Consider the following 23,029-nt stretch of genomic DNA (forward strand, 5'->3'; position numbering starts at 1 on the left):
GCGTCAAGAAAAAGAAAGGAAACTCAGAGATGGAGAGAGACAGTCAAGGCAGGCAACAAGATAATTAGAAGCAACAGGTGGAGAGAGAAGAGGAAAAGAGGTCAGATAGAGGCAGCAGAAGTTGGGGCCAGCCACAAGACCTGGTGCGGAGCAACAACACTTGGAGAACTGACCTAGTCAACTTACCACTCTCAGCAGACAGTCAGGCTTCAAAGAATGTATAAGTGGCATCAGTTTCAAGTACATGTTTTCCTCTTTGCAATGAGACAGAGTAGCTGGGTGGATGGCAGGGCATATAAAGGGATAATCTCTGACAAGAGATCCCAGAACTCAGGAGCATCTTAATGGAGCTCCAGCTCAGTGGCCATCTTGGCTATTTTTGGCAGTCTTATGACTTGAGCATGAACACTCTTGTGGTCCTGTGGTCGGGTTGTTGCTTGCAGGCATGGTTGTTTCACGCTGGAGCGCGCCCACTGTATCATTCTTCTGGTGCGAGTGGTTTGACCTGACTCTGCATTGTTTTTTCATAACCTGGCAGCTGGGCTCTGATCATGAATCTTACTTATGTTTAGACTTGCTTCCCAAAGCCTCTTACTAGTACTGCTGGCCTTGCCTGATTCACATGACTAAGCTGCAGTTATCATTGGTGTCTCTTTTGACTGGTCTTGCTCTCCATTTTAGGTTCCCTCTCCCCTTCCTCCACATGGAGATACCTTCCTAAAATGGTGGCCCCTTCTCCTGAAAATAATTGAAATAGGACTGTAGACACTACAAGGTTTAGGAAGGAAAGAAGGACTAGATGAGGATCAACCTATTAACATCTCAAATGGGGCGACCATCTTGCAATGGTACTGAGAAGATCCTTTGACTAGTATAGAACTCCACTCACCCTCATACCGTTGTTCAAAGAACCACCATGGCTCCAAACAACATTAGCTCTAACAATAACCTAATGTCACTGGTGGGTCGTAATGCGTTAAATATTAATTACCTCCCTAACCTATCTAAAAATGCAGCCAAGAATTTCAAACATAAGCTACTCAAACGGAACCCGAAATGCACATTTACTTTTGTACTTCAAAAGGAGTTGTGGTTAATGACCTAATCTTCTTCACCAACGAAGATCTCAATTGAGAAGAGTCACAACATCTATGCTCCAGACTAACACAACTAGGAAAACAATGCACAGTTTTCGGATCTCCATAATACCCTTATTGGACTTCAAGGCCGAAGTAACCATCTCCCTATACAGCAAAAGGAACATTCTCATACAAGCATCAGACCATGATCTAGAATGGTTTGACGAAATCTTTACGAGGATTGAAAATATAGTTTCTAGCAATGTACCCACTACCTCACCAATACAACGTCTCTCCTCCTGCTCCGCAACTGAAACACATGCTTCATCTACGACCTCTACCTCATCACCTCTGCATGACCTGTCTCCTTGCTCCAATAATGGAACCGTCACAGATGGACCCAGGCCTTTTATTACAAATAATGATTCCTGTCCCTCCCCGAGAACCAACTTGTCGGACTTGCCCTCTCGCTCAGCTTGCAATAGATTAGGAAACAATGCCCGTTGCTCCAGAGCTGTCAACAACAGCAACTCGGAGAACTGCAGGTCTACTAATTGCCCTTTTTGTACAACATCTGTGACCTAATGGGTGCCCACTCATCCACTTCAATCACCAACCCACCTGTAGCAACTTAACAACAACACATGAGACACGTAGATGAAGCTAATTTGACACTTCGTCCTACCCTTCTTTCATTCTTCACCTCTACTACACCTTCTACTAGCCCACATCTTTCATTTACATCCTGACTACTTCCCTATCCACTGACGAGAAATACACTCTGCTGCCCACCCCCATCTTCTGAGGGGGTCACATTCGCTAGCTACCCCTAGACCATCCATCTATACTGTAGTCCCTTCCTTCATTGAGGATAAATTTGCTAATCTTAAGAATAATCTTCAACTAGTTAAAGCTGACCTACAGAACCTGTTTCACTTTACTGTGAAGATGGAGAAGCTTTGGGATCCTAACGTGACCTCTGGGACTTACAGAACCTCAGAGACAAAATAGTTATTCCTTACCACAGGGGTTAGACACTACTGGCGTGAAACTTCAACCATGAAGAACCCACCAATCTTCCACTGGAGATCGCAAACCCCATCTCAATCCCTACACAGGCCCCAGAGGGTTACTGACCATCTATCTGATGCTGACATTTAGGCCCGCATTTATACTTTTTTAGCGCCGCATTTGCGCCGCTTTTTGACGCAAAAGCGGCGCAAATTTACGAAATCCAATTGTATTTTGTAAGTTTGCGCCGCTTTTGCGTCAAAAAGCGGCGCAAATGCGGCGCTAAAAGAGTATAAATACGGGCCTTACTCTCTTCTGCTATCATACAACTCCACTTACACTGACTCAGAAATTATTCAAGACAGTGCTGTTCTAATTTAGCAGTTGCTGCTGTGTTTGTGATTAACATAACATAACTCATCACCCTCACCGATCAATATCCAAACTATTCCCTCCAACCCATTTAGAGAACTCGGGGGCATATTTATACTCCGTTTGCGCCGAATTTGCGTCGTTTTTTTCTACGCAAATTCGACGCAAAACTAACTCCATATTTATACTTTGGCGTTAGACGCGTCTAGCGCCAAAGTTCATGGAGTTAGCGTCATTTTTGGGCGTGAACACCTTCCTTGCGTTAATGAGATGCAAGGTAGGCTTTCCCGTCTTAAAAAATGACTCCCAGACATGTGCGTGGTATTTATACTCCCGGGCAAAAATGACGCCCGGGAGTGGGTGGGGCAAAAAACCCTGCATTTGCGCCTCTTTTTAACGCCTGGGTCAGGGCAGGCGTTAAGGGACCTGTGGGCTCAGAATGAGCACAGAGGTGCCCTCCCCTGCCCCCAGGGACACCCCCTTCCACCCTTGCCCACCCCAGGAGGACACCCAAGGATGGAGGGACCCATCCCAGGGAAGAAAAGGTAAGTTGTGGTAAGTATTTTTTTTTATTTTTTTTTGTGGCATAGGGGGGCCTGATTTGTGCCCCCCTACATGCCACTATGCCCAATGACCATGCCCAGGGGACATAAGTCCCCTGGGCATGGCCATTGGGCAAGGGGGCATGACTCCTGTCTTTGCTAAGACAGGAGTCATGTTAATGGCGTCTGGGCGCCCCAAAAAAATGGCGCAAATCAGGTTAAGACGATTTTTTTGCCTCAGCCTGACTTGCCCCATTTTTGGACGCCCAAACGTCATTTTTCCCTACGCCGGCGCTGCCTGGTGTACGTCGTTTTTTTTCACGCACACCAGGCAGCGCCGGTCGGCTAACGCCGGCTAACGCCATTCAATAAATACGCCGCCCGCATGGCGCTTCAGAATGGCGTTAGCCGGCGCTAATTTTTTGGGCGCAAAACTGCGTTAGCGCAGTTTTGCGTCAAAAAGTATAAATATGGCCGTCAGTCTCACCCTTAGAACTATGAACAAGGATAATTTATTACATAACCCATATCACACCAAGAGGTAGTAGTAACCAAATTGCATATCAAATCTGTGCTTCTTAACTGTAGGTCAGCAGTAAGGCATGCAGCTGACATTGCTAATCTCATACCTGCGCAAGAACTTGACCTCCTTATCTTAACTGAAACATGGCTCAACGACACCTCCTCACATATTCTGTACATTTTAATGCCTCACAACTATGCCATCATCAGATTGGATAGCCCTAATAAAGTTGGAGGCCGCATAGCATGCATCTATTGCTTCATGTTTACCCGGAGACATGCACAAACTGCTCCACTATTCTCCTTTGAATAAATTGGCATCGAAATTTGAAAGAATGACAAGATGGTGTATAAACTCCATATGATTTCCCACGCCCCCGGGAAATAACCTACTTTTCATCTAACATATAAGACCATATCCTCTAACTCTGACCAACACCCTAACCAAATCTTCCCTAACGCAAACTAACCCATACTGAACACCTTCAGGTTCTTCCTCTCCGACCTACACCTCACCCAGTCTTGCAACGATCCTACCCACTATAACAAAAAACTATTTGAAATCATCAAACAACAAGCTAGCTACGCAACTAACCAACCAACTATCTGCAAACAATGAATCACTCCCAAGTGGTGATGAATTCTTGGCAAGTCATTGACAAGACAAGGAAAACTGAATCAGAATTGTAACTCATTTCCCAATGTCCTCGTAGACAGGCCCTGTCTAGTCCCTCCCCATGGCTTCACATGTTGAGTTTCCCGCACACTGACTCAGCTGTTTATACTACAAACAATAATGCCACTTGGAATACATTTAAACTACCAGATGATGCTGAGCTACTCAAAACAACATCGATAAAATCCTCAACAAACTTCAATGATCTTCAATGATCTGTTGCCTTCGAACTTCTCCGCGCTGGACTAAGATTGGCAATAAATCACTCTAGCAGGGCATGTTTCCTGACAGCCAAAAGACAGAACAGGTCACTCCATCCCAAAAAAACTAATGCAGGTGTGTCAGACCTCAATAATTACCATCCAATTACTAACATCATGACTCTAGCAAAACTACTAGAGAAATGTGTACACATACAACTATGTAACCACATCGCGCAGTTTCCGCTTGTTGACCACAAGCAATCGGGCTTCAGATCGGGTCCCAGCACTGAAACAGCTCTAACACACATTGTAGATGATTGCCTGCGACTACTTGACTAGAACAAACCTTGCCCTCTTGTACTTCTTGATCTCTCGTCTGCGTTTGATACAGTTAAGCATGACAGTATCATTGACCTTCTAGAGAAAAGGATGGGGTTATCTTGTTTGGTTTTACGCTGGTTTACCTCGTTCCTTCGTAACAGAATGCAAAGAATCAAAGTCAATCAATTCCTTCTGACATTACGCCAGTTGTAATTAGACTGCCTGAAGGATCCACACTCACACCCACGCTTTTCAACTTGTTCATGGAACCTCTCACCAAAATTCTGAATCACTGAAACATACATTATCACATGTTCACCGATGATACTCAATTGTACATGAAAATTTCCTCACCAAAAGATATCAGAACTCTTAACCTGTGCCCTACTGAAAACCCAACAATGGTTAACACACTATCACCTTATGCTAAACACATTCAAGATGTAATTTCTCCTGATCGCCCCTGCAACCACTCTATCCCCCTAGAAGAATGTCTCAAACAACTAACAGTGCTCATCTGCGTCCCACGTGTTGTTGATGCCACTATATCATTAGGCATAACTACCTGAATATGCAAGATAACTCAGAGCAACCACCAGAGGAGTCAATCAAGAACTGAACACACTAAGGAAAATCAAACAGTTTCTGCCTCCGGAAGCCTTTTATCTAGCAGTCCAATCCCTAATTATCTCCAGTTTAGATTTAGATTATGGAAGTGTGACCCTGGCAAGGTTACCAAAAGCTAGGATGGCTCCTTTAAGGGCTACACTGAACTTAGCTGCGAGACTCATCACGGGATCAAGAAAGGACAATCACACCAGATCTAACACAACTAAAATGGTCTCTCTTGAAGCAAGGATTCAGTTGAATATAGCCTGCTTGACATACAAACCTCTTCATCATAACACTCCTGTCTACCTGACAAAAAAAACTGATCTATCTGGTATGAGCCGGTCCCTAAGAAGTTCTAACTCTCTACTGTTGAAACCACAGAAATTTAAAAAGAAGAGAACTTATAACCCCTCCTTCTCCGGTCTTGCCCCTAAAATATGGAACCTACTTCCTCCTGAAACTATATCTAACCCTTCAACCACCTCCTTCAAAAATGAAGTAAAACTGTTGTTGCTGAATAAATACCTTCAGCAGTAGACCTGAACCTACTCAAATTGACTATTATTTTATGTATAAATCTCTGGACTCCCAAACTACTATGCTATTTTGTTACATTATACGTATTACGTTTCTTGCTGTTCCTTTTCTCATTTGTATGCTTAACCTGTTTGTTATTTGTACAGTATTTACTATTTGCATCTATACTTGTCTAACATGTCTGCTTTCTGTACAGAGTTCGGATACCCCTACAGGTCATGTTCACCCTATATAAATCTCCTCAAATAAATAGATACATAAGGCACTTCAGAGCAGGCCCACAGCTTCTCCAGAAGATAGGCCAGATTTTGCGTTATGTCCCTTCACCTCTGTCAGATCGGCTGTCAGGCAAACACCATTCCTGTTAGCACCGTGATCTTTTAAGTAGTATGTGGAGAATGCGTTTCCCTGGTTATAAACAAAATGGAAATCAAACAAAGTGGGTAGTCTCAGTTTCAATTTAATACACAACTTCTAGAAAGAGAATGTGGATCCACTGGCTCAAACTATGGAACCGGTTTGGGGTGGATCTCAATTCAATACAACTTAACATTTGTATTTGGAAATCATACCTTCGATCTCGGGTCTCTTGGCACTGAAATAACAGACGTTTATTGTTAGCCAACTCAGTGTCACTCCTTTGATGGACCGCAGAGAATGAAAGGCTGAATGGACCCACTTGGATTCCAACTTATGACCATGAGATAAAATGCTCATTCATGGTGTGGGTGCATCAGTCCCCTGACCCACCATACCCTCAAATGTTCTTCTCAGGCTGTTTCAAGAGATCCCTTTAGGATGCTCCACCGATAAAAACTTTGTGTTGAGTGATGGTTTTCACAACAGGTGGTGTGGTACTGAGGCCTTTTTCATCCCCGATCACACACAACAGAGTCACAAAGAGGAGTGAGGTCTCTGCACCTAGATGTCGTCAGCCCAACTAAAGGAGTAATAGGGACAGACTCAAGTGGAGGCCTCATATAGGACTTACTCCCCCTTTCACAACAGATTCTGCAATTCCATCCACCATACCCACCATCCATCAAATGGCAGTGTTCAAGAAGACTAATCAGGAGTCATTCAGTGCTTACCAAAGACTTTATAGAATTTCAAAAGTTGCCCCTCTCCACTCCCCTCGTGTCAGTGTCTGGTTCTCCCCACTTCAGCTACAGAAATACAGGCAACACAAGTCCACTGTCTGAGAACACAGTCATTAACCTACACTTTGTTCAGGGGTATCCAAAATGGACCTCACTGCTCTCAATTATTCGGACTCACTCACAAACCACAAAAATGCGATACTCACAAACGTGGGATACTCAGTCGAGAGGTCAGGGCGCGGGACCCGGCATAGGCACAGGATTGGAACTTTACACAGGTGGGCCAGAAGACCTCAATCTGAGTGACACAGATTAAAAGGTCTGGTCACATTGATTTCTCCCCACCACAGTGTGGTGCCATCACTACTCTATGCACTCTACCCGTGACAGGGATAGTAGTGTACTGCCAGCAATGATGGCACATTTGCTGCTGCCCGCTGGATCTCAGGAGAGCTTCAGGACCTCTCGTTCTCAGGGACAACCATAGTGCTCTATGCACACGCTTATATTAGTCTGATTAGATGTCCCAAAAAAAATCAGGATACAAAATATAGACGCTGATGGGCACTTAAGGCAGGGGAACACGTCAGTCTACCACGCAGGGAGTATTCCCTTCTTAACACCAATAGACACTGCCCCCAAGATTACCTAGAGCACTGTTCTCCTCTCGTGCCACTGATAAATGTATACTATTAATTGTGTAGAGTATTTTTGGTGATGAGTGTATGAATGAAGTAATGAGTGAACAGTGATTTATTCATTATTCAATATTTGTTGACTTCAAAGTCTTTGAACCCATACCATATCCCTGAGTAAGACTTGCGCTGTTTAATCTTGGTACACTGAGGGTCAAGTGCTAAAGGTGTTGTTGTAATTACTTGACCTATGGGTCGAACCAGTGTGTATATTATCTTACTACTTTCCCTCATACATTTTCGTTGATCCTCCCATTCCCATTCTAATGGAATGTTCCTCTCAGTTTAATACACATTGAGATTCTGTTTAGATTTGAATGTGAGAGAGGCTCTTTGACTGAAAAGCTAATGGTGTATTATTAAACGCACTGAAGAACTACGAAGTGCTTTGGACTTATTAGAATAGGTGTTTACTTGGTGCTCAAATCTGGGGTCAATCAAGAATGTTAAGCCCCAGGACACCAGATGAAAGGCTGTGAATCATACAATCTGAGGACAGTAATCCTTGATACCCCGTACTCTTGAAGTACTGGCATGATCTGTGCAATGTTTACACCCACACAGGACTCGGTGAGCTGTGCAGTATTCACACCTACACAAACCTCGCCGAGCTGTGCACTGCACACACCCACACAAACCCCACTGGGATGTGCACTGTCCATCCACACAGTCCTCTACTGAGTTGTGCACATCCCAACCACACAGACCCCACTGAGATGTACACTGCTCACCCTCCCTGATGTATGTGTAATGTTGTAGTGTAACATAGGTAGTTTATAAGGAATGTAAATTTGTCACTGTTATGTCATCAATGATTTTAAAATGTAGACTTTAAGACTTCACTTTACGCTGGTTGACCTGGAGTGAAGTCGTGGGTTCTGTTCCTCGTAATGAACTTGGAGTTTTATAAGAATTATTGGACCTTGGGCTGTAGAGAAATTTAAAATGTACATATGAAAAACCAGATTCAACCTATATACTGATCATAAACCTTTAGGGGCATATTTATACTCCGTTAGCGCCGAATTTGCGTCATTTTTTTCGACGCAAATTCGACGCAAAACTAACTCCATATTTATACTTTGGCGTTAGACACGTCTAGCGCCAAAGTTCATGGAGTTACCGTAATTTTTTTGCGTGAACACCTTCCTTGCGTTAATGATATGCAAGGGAGGCGTTCCCGTCTTAAAAAATGACTCCGATGCATATGCGTCGTATTTATACTCCCGGGCAAAAATGACGCCCGGGAGTGGGCGGGTCTAAAAAACCCGCATTAGCGCCGGATTTTAACGCCTGGGTCAGGGCAGGCGTTAAGGGACCTCTGGGCTCAGAATGAGCCCAGAGGTGCCCTCCCCTGCCCCCAGGGACACCCCCTGCCACCCTTGCTCACCCCAGGAGGACACCCAAGGATGGAGGGACCCACCCCAGGGACATTAAGGTAAGTTCAGGTAAGTATTTATTATTATTTTTTTTTGTGGCATAGGGGGGCCTGATTTGTGCCCCCCTACATGCCACTATGCCCAATGGCCATGCCCAGGGGACATAAGTCCCCTGGGCATGGCCATTGGGCAAGGGGGCATGACTCCTGTCTTTGCTAAGACAGGAGTCATTTCAATGGGGGTTGGGCGTCGTAAAAAAATGGCGCAAAACGGGTTGAGGCGATTTTTTTGCCTCAGCCTGACTTGCACCATTTTTGGATGCCCATGCTCCATTTTCCCCCTACGCCGGCGCTGCCTGGTGTACGTCGTTTTTTTCCACGCACACCAGGCAGCGCCGGCGGCTAACGCCAGCTAACATCATTGAATAAATACGGCACCCGCATGGCGCTTCAGAATGGCGTTAGCCGGCGCTAATTTTTTTGACGCAAAACTGCGTTAGCGCAGTTTTGCGTCAAAAAGTATAAATATGGCCATTAATATACATGCTCAGTGATAGTTCGTCCCAAAAAAAAAATCATCTTCTAGACTTATAAGATTAATGTCCAGATTGCAGGAATACAAATTTGACATCAAATACATCCCTAGATGTAAAAACATCAGGTCTGACTGCTTATCCCGTTTACCGGTGATGGAGGATGAGGATGACAGTAAAAGCTATGTAGAAGAAAAGTGTGTCATGATTGTTTCCGATACCATTGAGAGTTGTAAAGTTACAGAGGATGAGTGGAATGAGAACAGTGCAAAGGATGTATGTTTAAGTAATGTCAAGCAATATCTCATATCAGATTGGCCTTGCCACAGCAGTTTGAACAGTGAATTGAGATCTTTTTGAGCGGGCTGTGTCTGAATTATCATAGTCAATGATATAATTATGAGGCAGGATGTTTTTATACCACCTAGTGGTTTACGTGACAAGATCATCTTTTTAGCACATCAAGGTCATTTAGGAATTTCTGCTACTGTTAGAAACATCAAACAGTATTATTGGTGGCCAGGGATTGATAGTCAAGTCAAGAAGTACATTGATAAGTGTACTGAATGTTCATGTTCTGATAAACATTGGAAGGTTTCCACAAATACTTTCTGTTCCAGTGAGTGGCCCAGTTAGCCATGAGAGAAGATTGGCATGGACTTTGCAGGACCATTCATTATATTGAAAAGTGACAAAAGGTATGTCATCGTAGCTATTGATTATTTTTCAAAGTGATTGTACGACTCGTTCGATAAAATGGAAGATGCTAATAGAGCTATTAGGTTCTTAAATCATGTGTTTCAACTGTAGGGTCCACCTAATAAAGTGGTGACAGACAATGGGACACATTTTATTTCTGAACAGACGGTACGTTTTCTCAGAAGTCATTCTATCAGACATATCAAAGTGCCACGTTACAGTCCTTCCTCAAACCGGACTGGTTGAGAGAGCTAATCGTTTTATGAAGGAAGGTGTAATAACACCCCATAGTACTACAAATGTGGCACCTTTTGTTCTGCTAAGGGGAAGAAAACAATTTCTGATCTGACTCCAGGATGGCTTGATGAAAGAACTTGTAGGAATGGTATGCTTTCAAATAAAATGAATCTGGAGAGCATCTGTATGCATGTGAAAAACAAACAAAACACTGGTAAACTACTTCATGATAAGAACAGAAATGTTAAAGAATTGATTTTGAAACCTGGTGATTGGGTTTTGATTAAGAAACCTGTTAGAGTTAGAAAGGGTGAATCCAAATTTACATTGCCCACTGTTGTAGAGGGAGTGTGTAGACATGCTGTCTTACTCAAAAATAAGGGATGGTGGAATAAGAATGCCATAGTTAAAATCACCAATGAACAAGCAGGTAAAATTCTAAACAATTCACAATGAAAACAATGATAAGGAAACGAACAACGACCTGGGTGAAGCAAAAGAAACAGGTTGGTATCATTTGGTGAACTTTCACATGGTTTCACATGTACAGAAAAGTGTGAATCCTGCAACTGTTGAAGGGTGTTCTCATTCACAAGGGAACGGAAGACAGTAATGGAAGAAACTTTACCAGTGGTTGCAGAATTAGATTCACTCCAGTTAAACTAAAATACTATGGCCCATATTTATACTTTTTGACGCTAAACTGCGCTAACGCAGTTTAGCGTCAAAAAATGTAGCGCCGTCTAACGCCATTCCGAAGCGCCATGCGGGCGCCCCGTATTTATGGAATGGCGTTAGCCGGCGCAAGCAGACCGGCGCTGCCTGGTGTGCGTGGAAAAAAACCACGTACACCAGGCAGCGCCGGCATAGGGGGAAAATGGCGCTAGGGCGTCTTAAAATGGCGCAAGTCGGGTTGACGCTAAAAAATCGTCTTAACCCGATTTGCGCCATTTTTTCGACGCCCAGACGCCATTTAAATGACTCCTGTCTTAGTAAAGACAGGAGTCATGCCCCCTTGCCCAATGGCCATGCCCAGGGGACTTGTGTCCCCTGGGCATGGTCATTGGGCATAGTGGCATGTAGGGGGGCACAAATAAGGCCCCCCTATGCCACAAAAAAAATAAAAAAATAAAAAAAATTATACTTACCTGAACTTACCTGTACTTCACTGGGATGGGTCCCTCCATCCTTGGGTGTCCTCCTGGGGTGGGCAGGGGTGGCAGGGGATGTCCCTGGGGGCAGGGGAGGGCACCTGTGGGCTCATTCTGAGCCCACAGATCCCTTAACGCCTACCCTGACCCAGGCGTTAAATTCAGGCGCAAATGCGGGTTTTTTTGACCCGCCACCTCCCGGGCGTGATTTTTGCCCGGGAGTATAAATACGACGCATTTGCGTCGCCGTCATTTTTTTAGACGGGAACGCCTTCCTTGCATCTCATTAACGCAAGGAAGGCGTTCACGCAAAAAAATGACGCTCTTTCTTCATACTTTGGCGCTAGACGCGTCTAACGCCAAAGTATAAATATGGCGTTAGTTTTGCGCCGAATTTGCGTCGAAAAAAACGACGCAAATTCGGCGCAAACGGAGTATAAATACGGGCCTATGTCAGATGATAGTTTTATATAAATTTAATTTTGAATTTTATGTTTTTCTTTTTTTTAGGAAATGGGGAGATAGTGTTGTACGTGTAATGTTGTAGTTTAATATAGGTAGTTTATATGGAATGTAAATTCGTCACTATTTCCTCGTAATAAACTTGGAGTTTTATAAGAATTACTGGACCTGTATTAAGTTCTGTTCTACCAAAAATTACAACACCCACACAGACCTCAATGGGATGTGCACTGCCCACACAGACCTGGCTGAGCAGTGCACTGCCTACCAACATCATTCGTACATTCCAATAGACACGACTGAGACAGGAGGCTCCAGATGTTTGCAGCCAAAATGACTTTATTTTAGCTGTCTCTTGTTAGTCAATGGAGAAAATAAACTCCTCACATTTTTTCCATTAACTTCCTCTTTCAAAATGTTGGCATGCACATCAACCTTCACCTATCCATTTTAGATAGGGTCACATAGCACAGAGTCTGTTACATTTTGAACAGGACCACATGTCAGCATAGTCTGTAATAGTTGATATTCTGAAACAGGTGAAAGGGCACAGCAGTGAATGTGACATCTGAATCAGGTGACAGAATAGCATAGTCTCATATTCTGAATGGGATCACATGACTCAGACCAGTCTATGATATCCTAAAAGTTGTCACCTGGCTGCCAGAACAGAAGCATTTGCAGTTAGTTTAACTTGTCTGTATATTATATTGGGTTCTGTAAACTGTAAATTAACCCTCTATGTTGATCATGCATGTTCTCCCCTTACATTCAATGCATCACACACAGTATGAATATAGCACACTTCTGTATTGCCTTGTATTTGCCAAACAGTGTCTCACCTTCAGGAGATCCAATACTGGTTCCTTGCATTTCTTCTCTAGATCTGTTATTGGGGCACTAGGAGAGGTGATTTGATTGGACAGTTTGGAGAGATTTGCTTTTTCTAGCATGCTCATTTTCAGGTCTATCTCCTCCAGGCTCTCGTACAGCTCTTTACACTCAGGAGCTCGTGCAGCTGTTCAATCTCAGATGTAATGTTCTGCTTCTCAGCTCTCATCTTGTTCTGTTAGCATCAAAGAAATGATGGTTAGATTCTGGGAAGCTCTCAATGAGCACCGCTTTTATTAAGGCGCGTGCAAAGGGGGCCAGGGAGCCCATGTTGGCACAAGGCATTCTGAAAGAAACCCAAACAATGACCGGTGCGATATTAGGAGGCACAAGAGGTGCTAAGCTAAAGCTAAGCAAGAAAAGAGTGTTTTTTTCAGCTGCATGTTCTTAATACCTTCCTGTCGCTGATTTGCGTCAAAACATTTACCGCGGGCTAACGGCATTGCAACGCGCCATCTGGGCGCCATATTTAAGGAATGGTGCAAGCGGGTGCAGCGGCCTGGTTAGCGTCAAAATTAATGACGCTAACCGGGCAGCGCAGGCGTAGGGGAAAATGGGGGTTGTGCATCAAAAAATGGTGCACGTTAGATTTGCGGCAAAATTCATGCCTCAAACCGGACTTGCACCATTTTTTTACGCACAACCCCCATTGAAATGACTCCTGTCTTAGCAAAGACAGGAGTCATGCCCCCTTGCCCAATGGCCATGCACAGGAGACTCCTGTCCCCTGTGCATGGCCACTGGGCACAGTGGCATGTAGGGGGGGCCATATTAGGCACCCCTATGCCACTTTAAAAAAGTTAAAAAAAATACTTACCCCAACTTACCTGTACCAGGGTGGCAGGGGCTGTCCCTGGGGGCAGGGCAGGGCAGGGCACCTCTGGACTCCTTCCATGGTCAGAGACCATAGAAGTGAGCCCACAGGTCCTTTAACGCCTGCTCTGACCCAGCGTTAAAAAATGACGCAAATGCAGCTTTGCGCCTTTTTTTAAGGTCCGCCCCCTCCCGTGCGCCATTTTTGCACGGGAGTTTAAATAAGGCGCAAATGCCTTAGAGTAATTTTTTGCGTGGGAACGCCTACCCTGCTTCTCATTAACGCAAGGTAGGTGTCCACGCTAAAAAATGACGCAAACTCCATGGTTTTTGACGCTAGACGGGTCTAGCGTAAAAGTATAAATATGGAGTTAGCTTTGTGTCGGATTTGCGTTTAAAAAAATGACGCAAATCCGGCACAAACAGAGTATAAATATGCCCCTTTGTTTATTTCTTTTTAAAATATGCTTTTCCCTATGGGGCATTAATGTAAAAACCAAAAAAAACTGAGGTGAAATTATCAGTGGGTCAACTCTCAGTCCATATGGACAGACCCCGTGGGGGCCCCCATATTTTCTTTTGAAAACGTGTTTTCCGTGGTGAGCCGATCACAACTTCCAAGGAATCACATAAAGTTCTTAGGGGTTCGATCCTCAGCCCATGAATTGACTTCCGTTATGGCCATATATATGTATTTTTTCAAATGTGTTTTCCCTGGGGGCAGATTTGTTCTGCTTGACATGTTCATCCTCCATCAGAACTTAGTAGATGTTCAGTTTGGTGTTTGACAAGTGCATTACAGTCACAGCACTGAAAATTATGGTGGACAGGGCATAAGCTATGCTCTCACTGACTATCCTGTGTGTCAAAAAGTATCATTCTTCCTAGTTTATGACGCGCTCTATATGGCACATAGGCAGTATTCCCCAGCATGTCTGCCTTAGTTTCAAATGTAGACATGCTCACTCAGTCTGAAGAACGTAGGCCTCGGAATGCATTATTGAACACTCCCAACTTCCAACAAACTGGAAGGAGTTGAACTTAGCACAGTGAGTGTGCTACAGACTCATGTAAGACATGTCTTTCTGAGCCTCATGCGGCTGTCTTAGGAGCCATTAATAAAGGTTCACTAGGCATGCATTCGGTAATGTTCAGAAAGGAGGCTGGTTCTTAACAGGTGTTAAAAAATTAGTAAAACTGTTTATTCATTTGTGAATGTTGTGAATGCACAAACCATCAACATGTCTGATTGTATGTGTTTATAGAGGTTTGTTTGTGGTGTGTTTATGTGCAATTTGTTTGATAATTGGTTGAGAGGTTGTCTTGAATGGTGATTCCGTCCTGTGGTTTAGAAATGTAATGGGCCTCGAATGGCAGAGGTATATGTGAATGCAAACCCCTGATCTGCTGGATTGGGCCGTGGCCGGCGGTATGAAAGTCTTGTGAGTGTTCTGTGTGAACTGACCATAAAGCAGGTAGTGGCTTGATGTGGCTGTATGGCTCACCTTCAGTAGTCTTGGCTTCAGTTTTTAGAGACTGTGATAAGTATGTCTGCTTTGAAGGTAGCATCTCTGGAGGCGCTAAAAGCAAATGGTGTAAGTGGCGAATCAACTTTAAAAAATGAATACCAGAATGATGTCTGTGGCGGTAAGGACACTCTGTCGCAGCAGCGAGAGTATCCTTACAGTGAAGGTAATGGTCTGCTCACACAATATATATGAGGACGGAGCATTGGTGTAACCGTGTGGAACACTGCTCCACCTCTGGCATGGTTGCACCACTCCACCAGCCCGACTGAGCAAGAGCCATCTGCGGCTGACCTCTATGTCCACCCCCCTAATTTAGATGTGCGGACATACAGGTCAGTTTTCACTGACCGACACCACCTGGCAAACTATGGTGGTAAGGGGTAGTGAAAACTGACTAATGCCCCCTTGACATGGGAAATAACTCCCATGGTGAGCGGGGTATTTTTTTTTTAAAGAAAATATGCTTCTGGTTTTTGTTTTTGAAAATGAAAAAAAAGAATTGATGGGCAGCTCTGTCATGTTAATGGATCAGTAAGTCAAACATAAAATGCCATTGACAGGAACTGCCGTGATGGAGGCTCCTACCAATATTTTTTAAATTATTGCCAACTTGGCAGTCAATTCTAAATGTAGTAGACAGAGTGGTCTCAGCATGACAGATGTTAAGTGCTTTGCCAGGGTGACAGAGTGTTCTCTGTCAGCCAAAATATAAATCTGGTTCTAACAATTCCTTTAAACACCTGGAGGTGTCCAGCGTTACATAACTTCCAGTGATTCCGTTCACTTTCCTATAATGCTGTACAAAACTTGAATGTGCGTACACGGCTAAGCTTACTCATTTTCTTTACATTCTGTGTTGGGAATTTCTGCACTCTTTTGAGATCCACAAACTGACAACTAACCAGTTTTCCCATATGTCTCCACATAAAATCTGAACCCAATTTGTGTGCGTGGCCCTAGCATCCATGATTGGAAAATGCCAAAAAAGCAACACAGACACATCACATTTATGCTGTGAAAATGCACTTTTTTGCAAGGTGGGTGGCTGTGGATTTAGGCCCTAGCTCAGCTAGCACCTAAGCAAACCTGCACATGTTCTGAAAACTAGACAACCATGGGAGTCCAGAGGCACGTTACTTGTGTAGCTCTCATCAGGTGACGTTACCCAGAAGTCCTTGCCAACGTCACACTTTGGAAATAAACACATATTTTTCTCACATTTTTGTGCAGGAAAACCCATTTATGGTCACGAAGAGCCCAAAACTTTAGTATTTCTCCTTACTGTCCAGAGGAGTGCACTCTAATGCCAACCAAGAACCCAGGGGTTGAGGAGGTGTCTCTTGGGAATCATGGAAACACTCTTGCAGAGGCCAGCAGGGCTCATCCTTGTCAAATTGCAGGTCCAGCTGCAGCAGGTAATCTGGATGGTTGCAGGGAGGCCTCTACAACTTATTGTGTCCCTGTCTCACAGACAAGAGGTCAGCTATCTGACCCTCGGACTCACTACCGTAGCATGGAATGAAGGGAGCAGGCCCAGTCTTCCTTTTCCGCCAGCAGGGCAGGCTGCCAGCAGCAAGTCAGTCCTTCTTCTGTAATGTCCAACAGATCCAGGAGTGGACGGAAGGGTGGGTCTCAGAATCCTATTTTTATACTTGGTGCCTTGGTGAAGTGGGAGAAGCACGGATGCTGCAGAGGCTCCTTAGTGTCTGGGGTTACAAAAGGCTACTGTGAAGTCCTTTGTGAGTGTGCTGAGGCAGCTCCTTTAAAATGTAAATAAGGCTGTACGCAGCTCTGCCCTCCTCCTCCCTAATTGTGACAGAACGATTCATGCTGCCAACACCAAGTCCTCCTTTGTGTCATAGTCTGAGAGGAATACACAAAGGCCAACAGCCAGCTACACAGTCATATGATCCAGGATACAGGTTGCAGGCACCAAATGGTTAGGACAAGAAAATGACAGAGTTCTAAAAACGCAGTTGCAAGCTTGCCAATGGCCTCACAAGACAGCCAAAATGCGAAAGGGCAAATTGCTGTACCCCAGCAAAGGGGGATGGGGAAACCCTTAGTACTGCTCAGCATTGAATTAGATAGCGACCTGACTCTAGCTGCAGGAGCCCTACCCCAGGTACATGCTTGGAATGAGGACAGCTGCACACCAGTAAAGCTTAGGAATGAAATTGAGGCTACCAAGCTTCACATGCTAAGAAGGACCTAAGCGTGCCACCTCAGGAAAACACATGCCCAGACCCACTCCCTGCAGAAGGAGAAGTGAAGAAGGAATAGTTTCTTACCTGTAACTCCAGTTACCTCGTAGGGGTATTTCAATGATAGTCATAAGTGTTGAGTAGTTTCACCCGCCTGCGGGGACCCCGGAGCACTTTGTCCAATATAACGTCTTAAGTGCTCATGTTGGCCTTACTTCAGGAAGGCCTCAAAGTCACTTAAGAATGTCAATATGCAGCCTAAAGGAAAGGCTACAGTGGCCGAAATTATCCATCTTGTTTGATTTAAAAAGGACAAATAGCTAAGGCACATGCATTAAAATGCAAAAAATCCTTCACAAACCTTTCTGTGATGCAAAATAATGATGAAGGAGTGCACGGCAGTGTAGCTCATAGGCTGCTATTAAGAACAGCTAGTCCTCTAGTATCCCATCATGCCTAGAGAGAGATAGTTACCTCAGTTCTTTTTGTAGGCAGTCCTAGCTGAGAGTAATGATATACCTAAGCTATTATTTTGTCTACTCCAACGGGGAGGAGGGAGGGTTGCTTATGACTATAATGGAAATACCCCTACGAGAGAACTGGGTTACAGGTAGGAAACTATTCCTTCTCTCATAGCGGATTTCCATGTATAGTCATAAGCGTTGAATAAAATAGCAGGCCCATCCCTTACACAGCTGAGGAGTAGACTGAACAATAATGAAATACGCTATCAAGCAAAGAGGTTTTCTGAGAGAAGCCTATCCTACTTGTTGAGTATCTGTCCCGGCATCAAAGTCAAGACAGTAATGTTTAGTGAACGCGTGGACAGACCTCCAGGTTGCAGGTCTGCAGATATCTGCTAAGGGAACATTCCTCATCAAGGCAGTCATGGCAGGTTTGCCTCTGGTAGAATGTGCTCTTGGTCTGCCAGCTAGGGTTTTGTAAGCTAGTTGGTAGCAAAATAGAATACAGGAGACAATCCATCTGGAGATTAATAGATTGGAGGTGACCAGACCGGTGCAAACCGGACCATAATTAACAAACAACTGTAGAGATTTTCGAATAGATCTGGTAGAATTTAAAACCCTCTTTATGTCTAGAAAGTGGAGAGCCCTCTCGGCTGAATTGACAGGTTGACATGAAAGTCAGAGAAAATCTTGGGCAGGAATTTAGGATGTGTTTGCATCACTACCTTGGAGGAGTGGAATACTGTGTAAGGCTTGTGAGCACAAACAGCCTGAATCTCACTAATCTTGATGTAATTGCCACAAGAAAAGCAGTTTTCCAAATTAGGTGTTGGAGAGATGCCTTGTGTATGAGCTCAAATGGATTTTGTATGAGGCGCGAAAGGACCACATTAAGCTTCCATGGTGGAGAAGGGCACCTAACTGGAGGAAAGACCTTCTTTAACCCTTCTAGGAAATCTTTGATGACTGGTACCTTAAAGAAAGAGGTTTGCGAAGGACCTTTTCTGTATGCAGTCAGAGCTGCCAGATAGACTCTAATAGAAGAGAGTTGCAGACCACATTTAGCCAGGTGTAACAAATATGGAAGAATGACATCCTCTTGGCAAGGTGAGGGGTCTATCTTTTTGGAGGAACACCAGATGCAGAATCTCTTCCATTTGAAGGAATATGCAGCTCGGGTGGATGACCGTTTTGTCTCTTTTACGATCTCCATACAATCCTCTGACGGGGTGACTGCTAAGACTACTGGGATCATGAGAATTGGTGGAAAGACGCACAGAAATTTGTTGGACCAGTCTATCCATAGAGCATTCCCCAATGATTCTGAATCATAAAACCTGACGGCGAAGTCGCTGCATTTTCTGTTTTCCGCTGTGGCGAAAAGGTTGGTAAAAGGTGTGATCCACAAATGGAAGATATATTAAAAGACGTCTTTGTTCAGCACCCACTTGTGGTTCTCTTAGAGAACTCTGCTGAGGGCATCCACTTGTACATTCTGAATGCCTGGAAGGTGAGTTGTTACTATCTTTAACTTTCTGGCAAGGAGCCAGTGTCATATCGTCTGGGCCTCTTGAGACAAGACTCTGGATCTGGTTCCCTCCTGCTTGCTCAGGTAATACATTGTGGTTGTATTGTCTGTCTGGACAAGCAGGGTGTTAGTGTTGAAGGACGGGAGAAATGCCTTGAGAGCTAGATACACTGCATGGAGCTCGAGGAGACTGATGTGGTATGACGTCTCCGTGGGAGAACAGAGGCCATGTGTTTGTATGTGACCCATACGAGCTCCACATCTGAGGAGAGAGGGAACTGTCACGATGGACTACGATGGAGGCTGTGGACGAAAAAGCATCCCTTGTCAGAGATTGGTTGGAGAACACCACCAACTGAGGGATCTAATTGCATGGGTGGATAGAATGAGTCTGTCTTCCCAGTTTCCAGACAGTTGATTCCATTGGTCCTCCAGGCACTCCTGAAGAGGTTGCATATGGAGGCGAGCGTTGGGTGTCAGAAAGATGCAGGAAGCCATGGAGCCTCGAAGTGAGGAGAAGTGAGGAGACTGTGCGCACTGTTGGGCAATACATAGGGGCATATTTATACTCTGTTTGCGCTGAATTTGCGTCGTTTTTTTTTACGCAAATTTGACGCAAAACTAACTCCATATTTATACTTTGGCGTTAGACGCGTCTAGCGCCAAAGTTCATGGAGTTAGCGTCATTTTTTTGCGTGAACACCTTCCTTGCGTTAATGATATGCAAGGTAGGCGTTCCCGTCTTAAAAAATGACTGCGATGCATATGCGTCGTATTTATACTCCCGGGCAAAAATGACGCCCGGGAGTGGGCGGGTCTAAAAAACCTGCATTTGCGCCGGATTTTAGCGCCTGGGTCAGGGCAGGTGTTAAGGGACCTGTGGGCTCAGAATGAGCCCAGAGGTGCCCTCCCCTGCCCCCAGGGACACCCCCCTGCCACCCTTGCCCACCCCAGGAGGACACCCAAGGATGGAGGGACCCACCCCAGGGACATTAAGGTAAGTCCAGGTAAGTATTTTTTTTAATTATTTTTTGTGGCATAGGGGGGCCTGATTTGTGCCCCCCTACATGCCACTATGCCCAATGACCATGCCCAGGGGACTTTAGTCCCCTGGGCATGGCCATTGGGCAAGGGGCATGACTCCTGTCTTTTCTAAGACAGGAGTCATTTCAATGGGGGTTGGGCATCGTAAAAAAATGGCGCAAATCGGGTTGAGGCGATTTTTTTGCCTCAGCCTGACTTGCACCATTTTTGGACGCCCATACTCCATTTTCCCCCTACGCCGGCGCTGCCTGGTGTACGTCGTTTTTTTTCACGCACACCAGGCAGCGCCGGCGGCTAACGCCGGCTAACGTCATTGAATCAATACGGCGCCCGCATGGTGCTTCAGAATGGCGTTAGCCGGCGCTAATTTTTTTGACGCAAAACTGCGTTAGCGCAGTTTTGCGTCAAAAAGTATAAATATGGCCCTAAATTCTATGGCCAACGGAACACTCCTGCATGCTGATATATTAGATGTACAAGTAACTATTCTATAGTCCACTGCGGCTCTCATTACAAGAAATGATGGCAAGTTGGACCGTTTGAACAGCCTAATCAGTGCAATTGGCACCAATGCAAGTCTCATGCCACTACAGCCCATGTCTAGAGAAACTAGTAACTTTTCCTGAAATTATGAGTTGCTTAATTGAGGGTTTTGAACAGGGAAACCAGGGGCCCAGCTGTCAGGAATTCGCTACCTCCGCCACAAAGCCACATAGCCCTTTAATTCCCTCATGCAACAGAAAGGAGGATGGTCTCACCACCAGTCCCATCTACGGGGGCTACTAGGCCAAAGACCAGGTGGTCAGCCAATAGATGAGTAGGCCTCGACCAATCAAAGCAGTCACTAAAGTACATATTGCTAGCAAGCCATGAAGGAAGAGTATCAACAGGATCATAAAAAAGAGCAAGAGTCCCCCATTAAGGAATCCAAACCCCTCAGCAACGGTTCCTGTGCTCCATCCACGATGGATGCCCCTCTGTCAAAGAAAAAAGAAAAAAAAAACAACAGCAACAAAACCAGAAATTCAAACCTTTTGCACTGGCTCCAGTATGACAGCCAAGAGCCAAATGGATAAATTGACTGATCCATAACAGACCCTAATAGGTCCCTCAACTGCTAACACAAAAGAATTTGCCAGATTGGAGGCAGATTCCTCTACAACAGATGCTCCCAATCCGACCTTCAAAGCAGATCTGAGATTACCCCCACAAATGGGATGCTCGTTGCCTACTGTGCATGCCTCTGCAAGTGTAACACTACCAAGTGGAAATACAGCAAAAGCTCCTGATACCTCCTCTGTGTGAATGCAAACAGCAGCAATTCCTGCAGAACCAAGAGGAGCAGATGAAAGAATCCAGTGCAACACGGAGCATGAGAGACCAACAGAAAGTTCTAGCATCACTTCAGAGAACTCGGGCAACCTCATAGCATCTGCATCACATGACTGCCTCCCAAAGGCTCCAGCCTAAAACTCCAACCCAAAATTCCAAAAGGCCAAGCATCTCGGAATGGAACTGCAGCGAGAGAGATACCAGGTCGACCCACGAACCAGCAGAACAGAATGACTTGAAATTGCCTCTGACCTTAAAATCATATTATACCCCTGAGTATAGCTCAAGAGGGTTGTGGGACATTGTCAACCGAGGGAATATCATGAAACTTTTTGCCAACAGACCAGGTCTGGAAAGTATCACTTCTGCCGACATTGACTGAGTGGTCTTTGTTCCCCTAGAAAACAGAGAGTCAAATGCAAATGAGCGCGCTGAAATTATCTTTACCAAACCTGCACCGGTAAATGGCCTAAGGAAGAATAAAATGCAAATGGAAGACTTGAGAATACAAGTAATGGTCCCGACAGAGCTGAAGTATCCTGTCCTTCTAATAGGTAAGGATGACATTGCTAGTGAATCATTAGTCTAAGGACCAGAAAGCAATAACAAGTAATGACACTCTGGCTCCTCTGTCTTAAGGCATACTAAAAAGGGAAGTCAACCTCTGCCAATCAGGGAGGGGGAACTAATACTAACAGCAAACAAAAAAGGGGTCACTGCCGGTGCACCTTGAGACCACAAAAATCCTCAGACTGGGCATGGCGTCCTAGTGCCCTTAGCTCCTGACCCTAGGAAGCAGCCTCACGTAATCCAACCCTGCAATAAGATCTCATTTGAAAATAAGCTCATGGAACATACAAGGTTTAATCGGCTGTGAAGCCAAGAAGGCAGCCATCAACAAGCTAAAGAAATGTGACAACATCGCCCTGCAGGAAATTTGGGCTCTCCCAAGTCTGACTTTCTGGTCCGACTTCCCAGTTTCATGAAGCACCAGCAACGACCTCACAGGCGGGGGGCAACGCTTCTGGCAGAGTGTCAATCTATGTGAAAAATGATCTGGTGACAACTGCCACAGTACTTCGCACAGGGGA

General features: G+C 44.8%; 1 protein-coding gene across 1 annotated transcript in view; it reads right to left on the minus strand.

Moving 5' to 3' along the window:
• The window catches only part of LOC138282945 (E3 ubiquitin-protein ligase TRIM39-like), a 221,297-nt gene that overhangs the window by 34,900 nt on the left and 163,368 nt on the right, over nt 1-23,029 (minus strand). Inside the window, exon 3 of the mRNA XM_069221011.1 lies at nt 12,973-13,196. Within this exon, the coding sequence (XP_069077112.1) occupies nt 12,973-13,089 (117 nt within the window). The 5' untranslated portion in view covers nt 13,090-13,196. The remainder of the gene's footprint in view (nt 1-12,972; nt 13,197-23,029) is intronic.

The sequence above is a fragment of the Pleurodeles waltl genome, chromosome 2_2 (genome assembly GCF_031143425.1).
Source record: "Pleurodeles waltl isolate 20211129_DDA chromosome 2_2, aPleWal1.hap1.20221129, whole genome shotgun sequence".
Taxonomy (NCBI): domain Eukaryota; kingdom Metazoa; phylum Chordata; class Amphibia; order Caudata; family Salamandridae; genus Pleurodeles; species Pleurodeles waltl.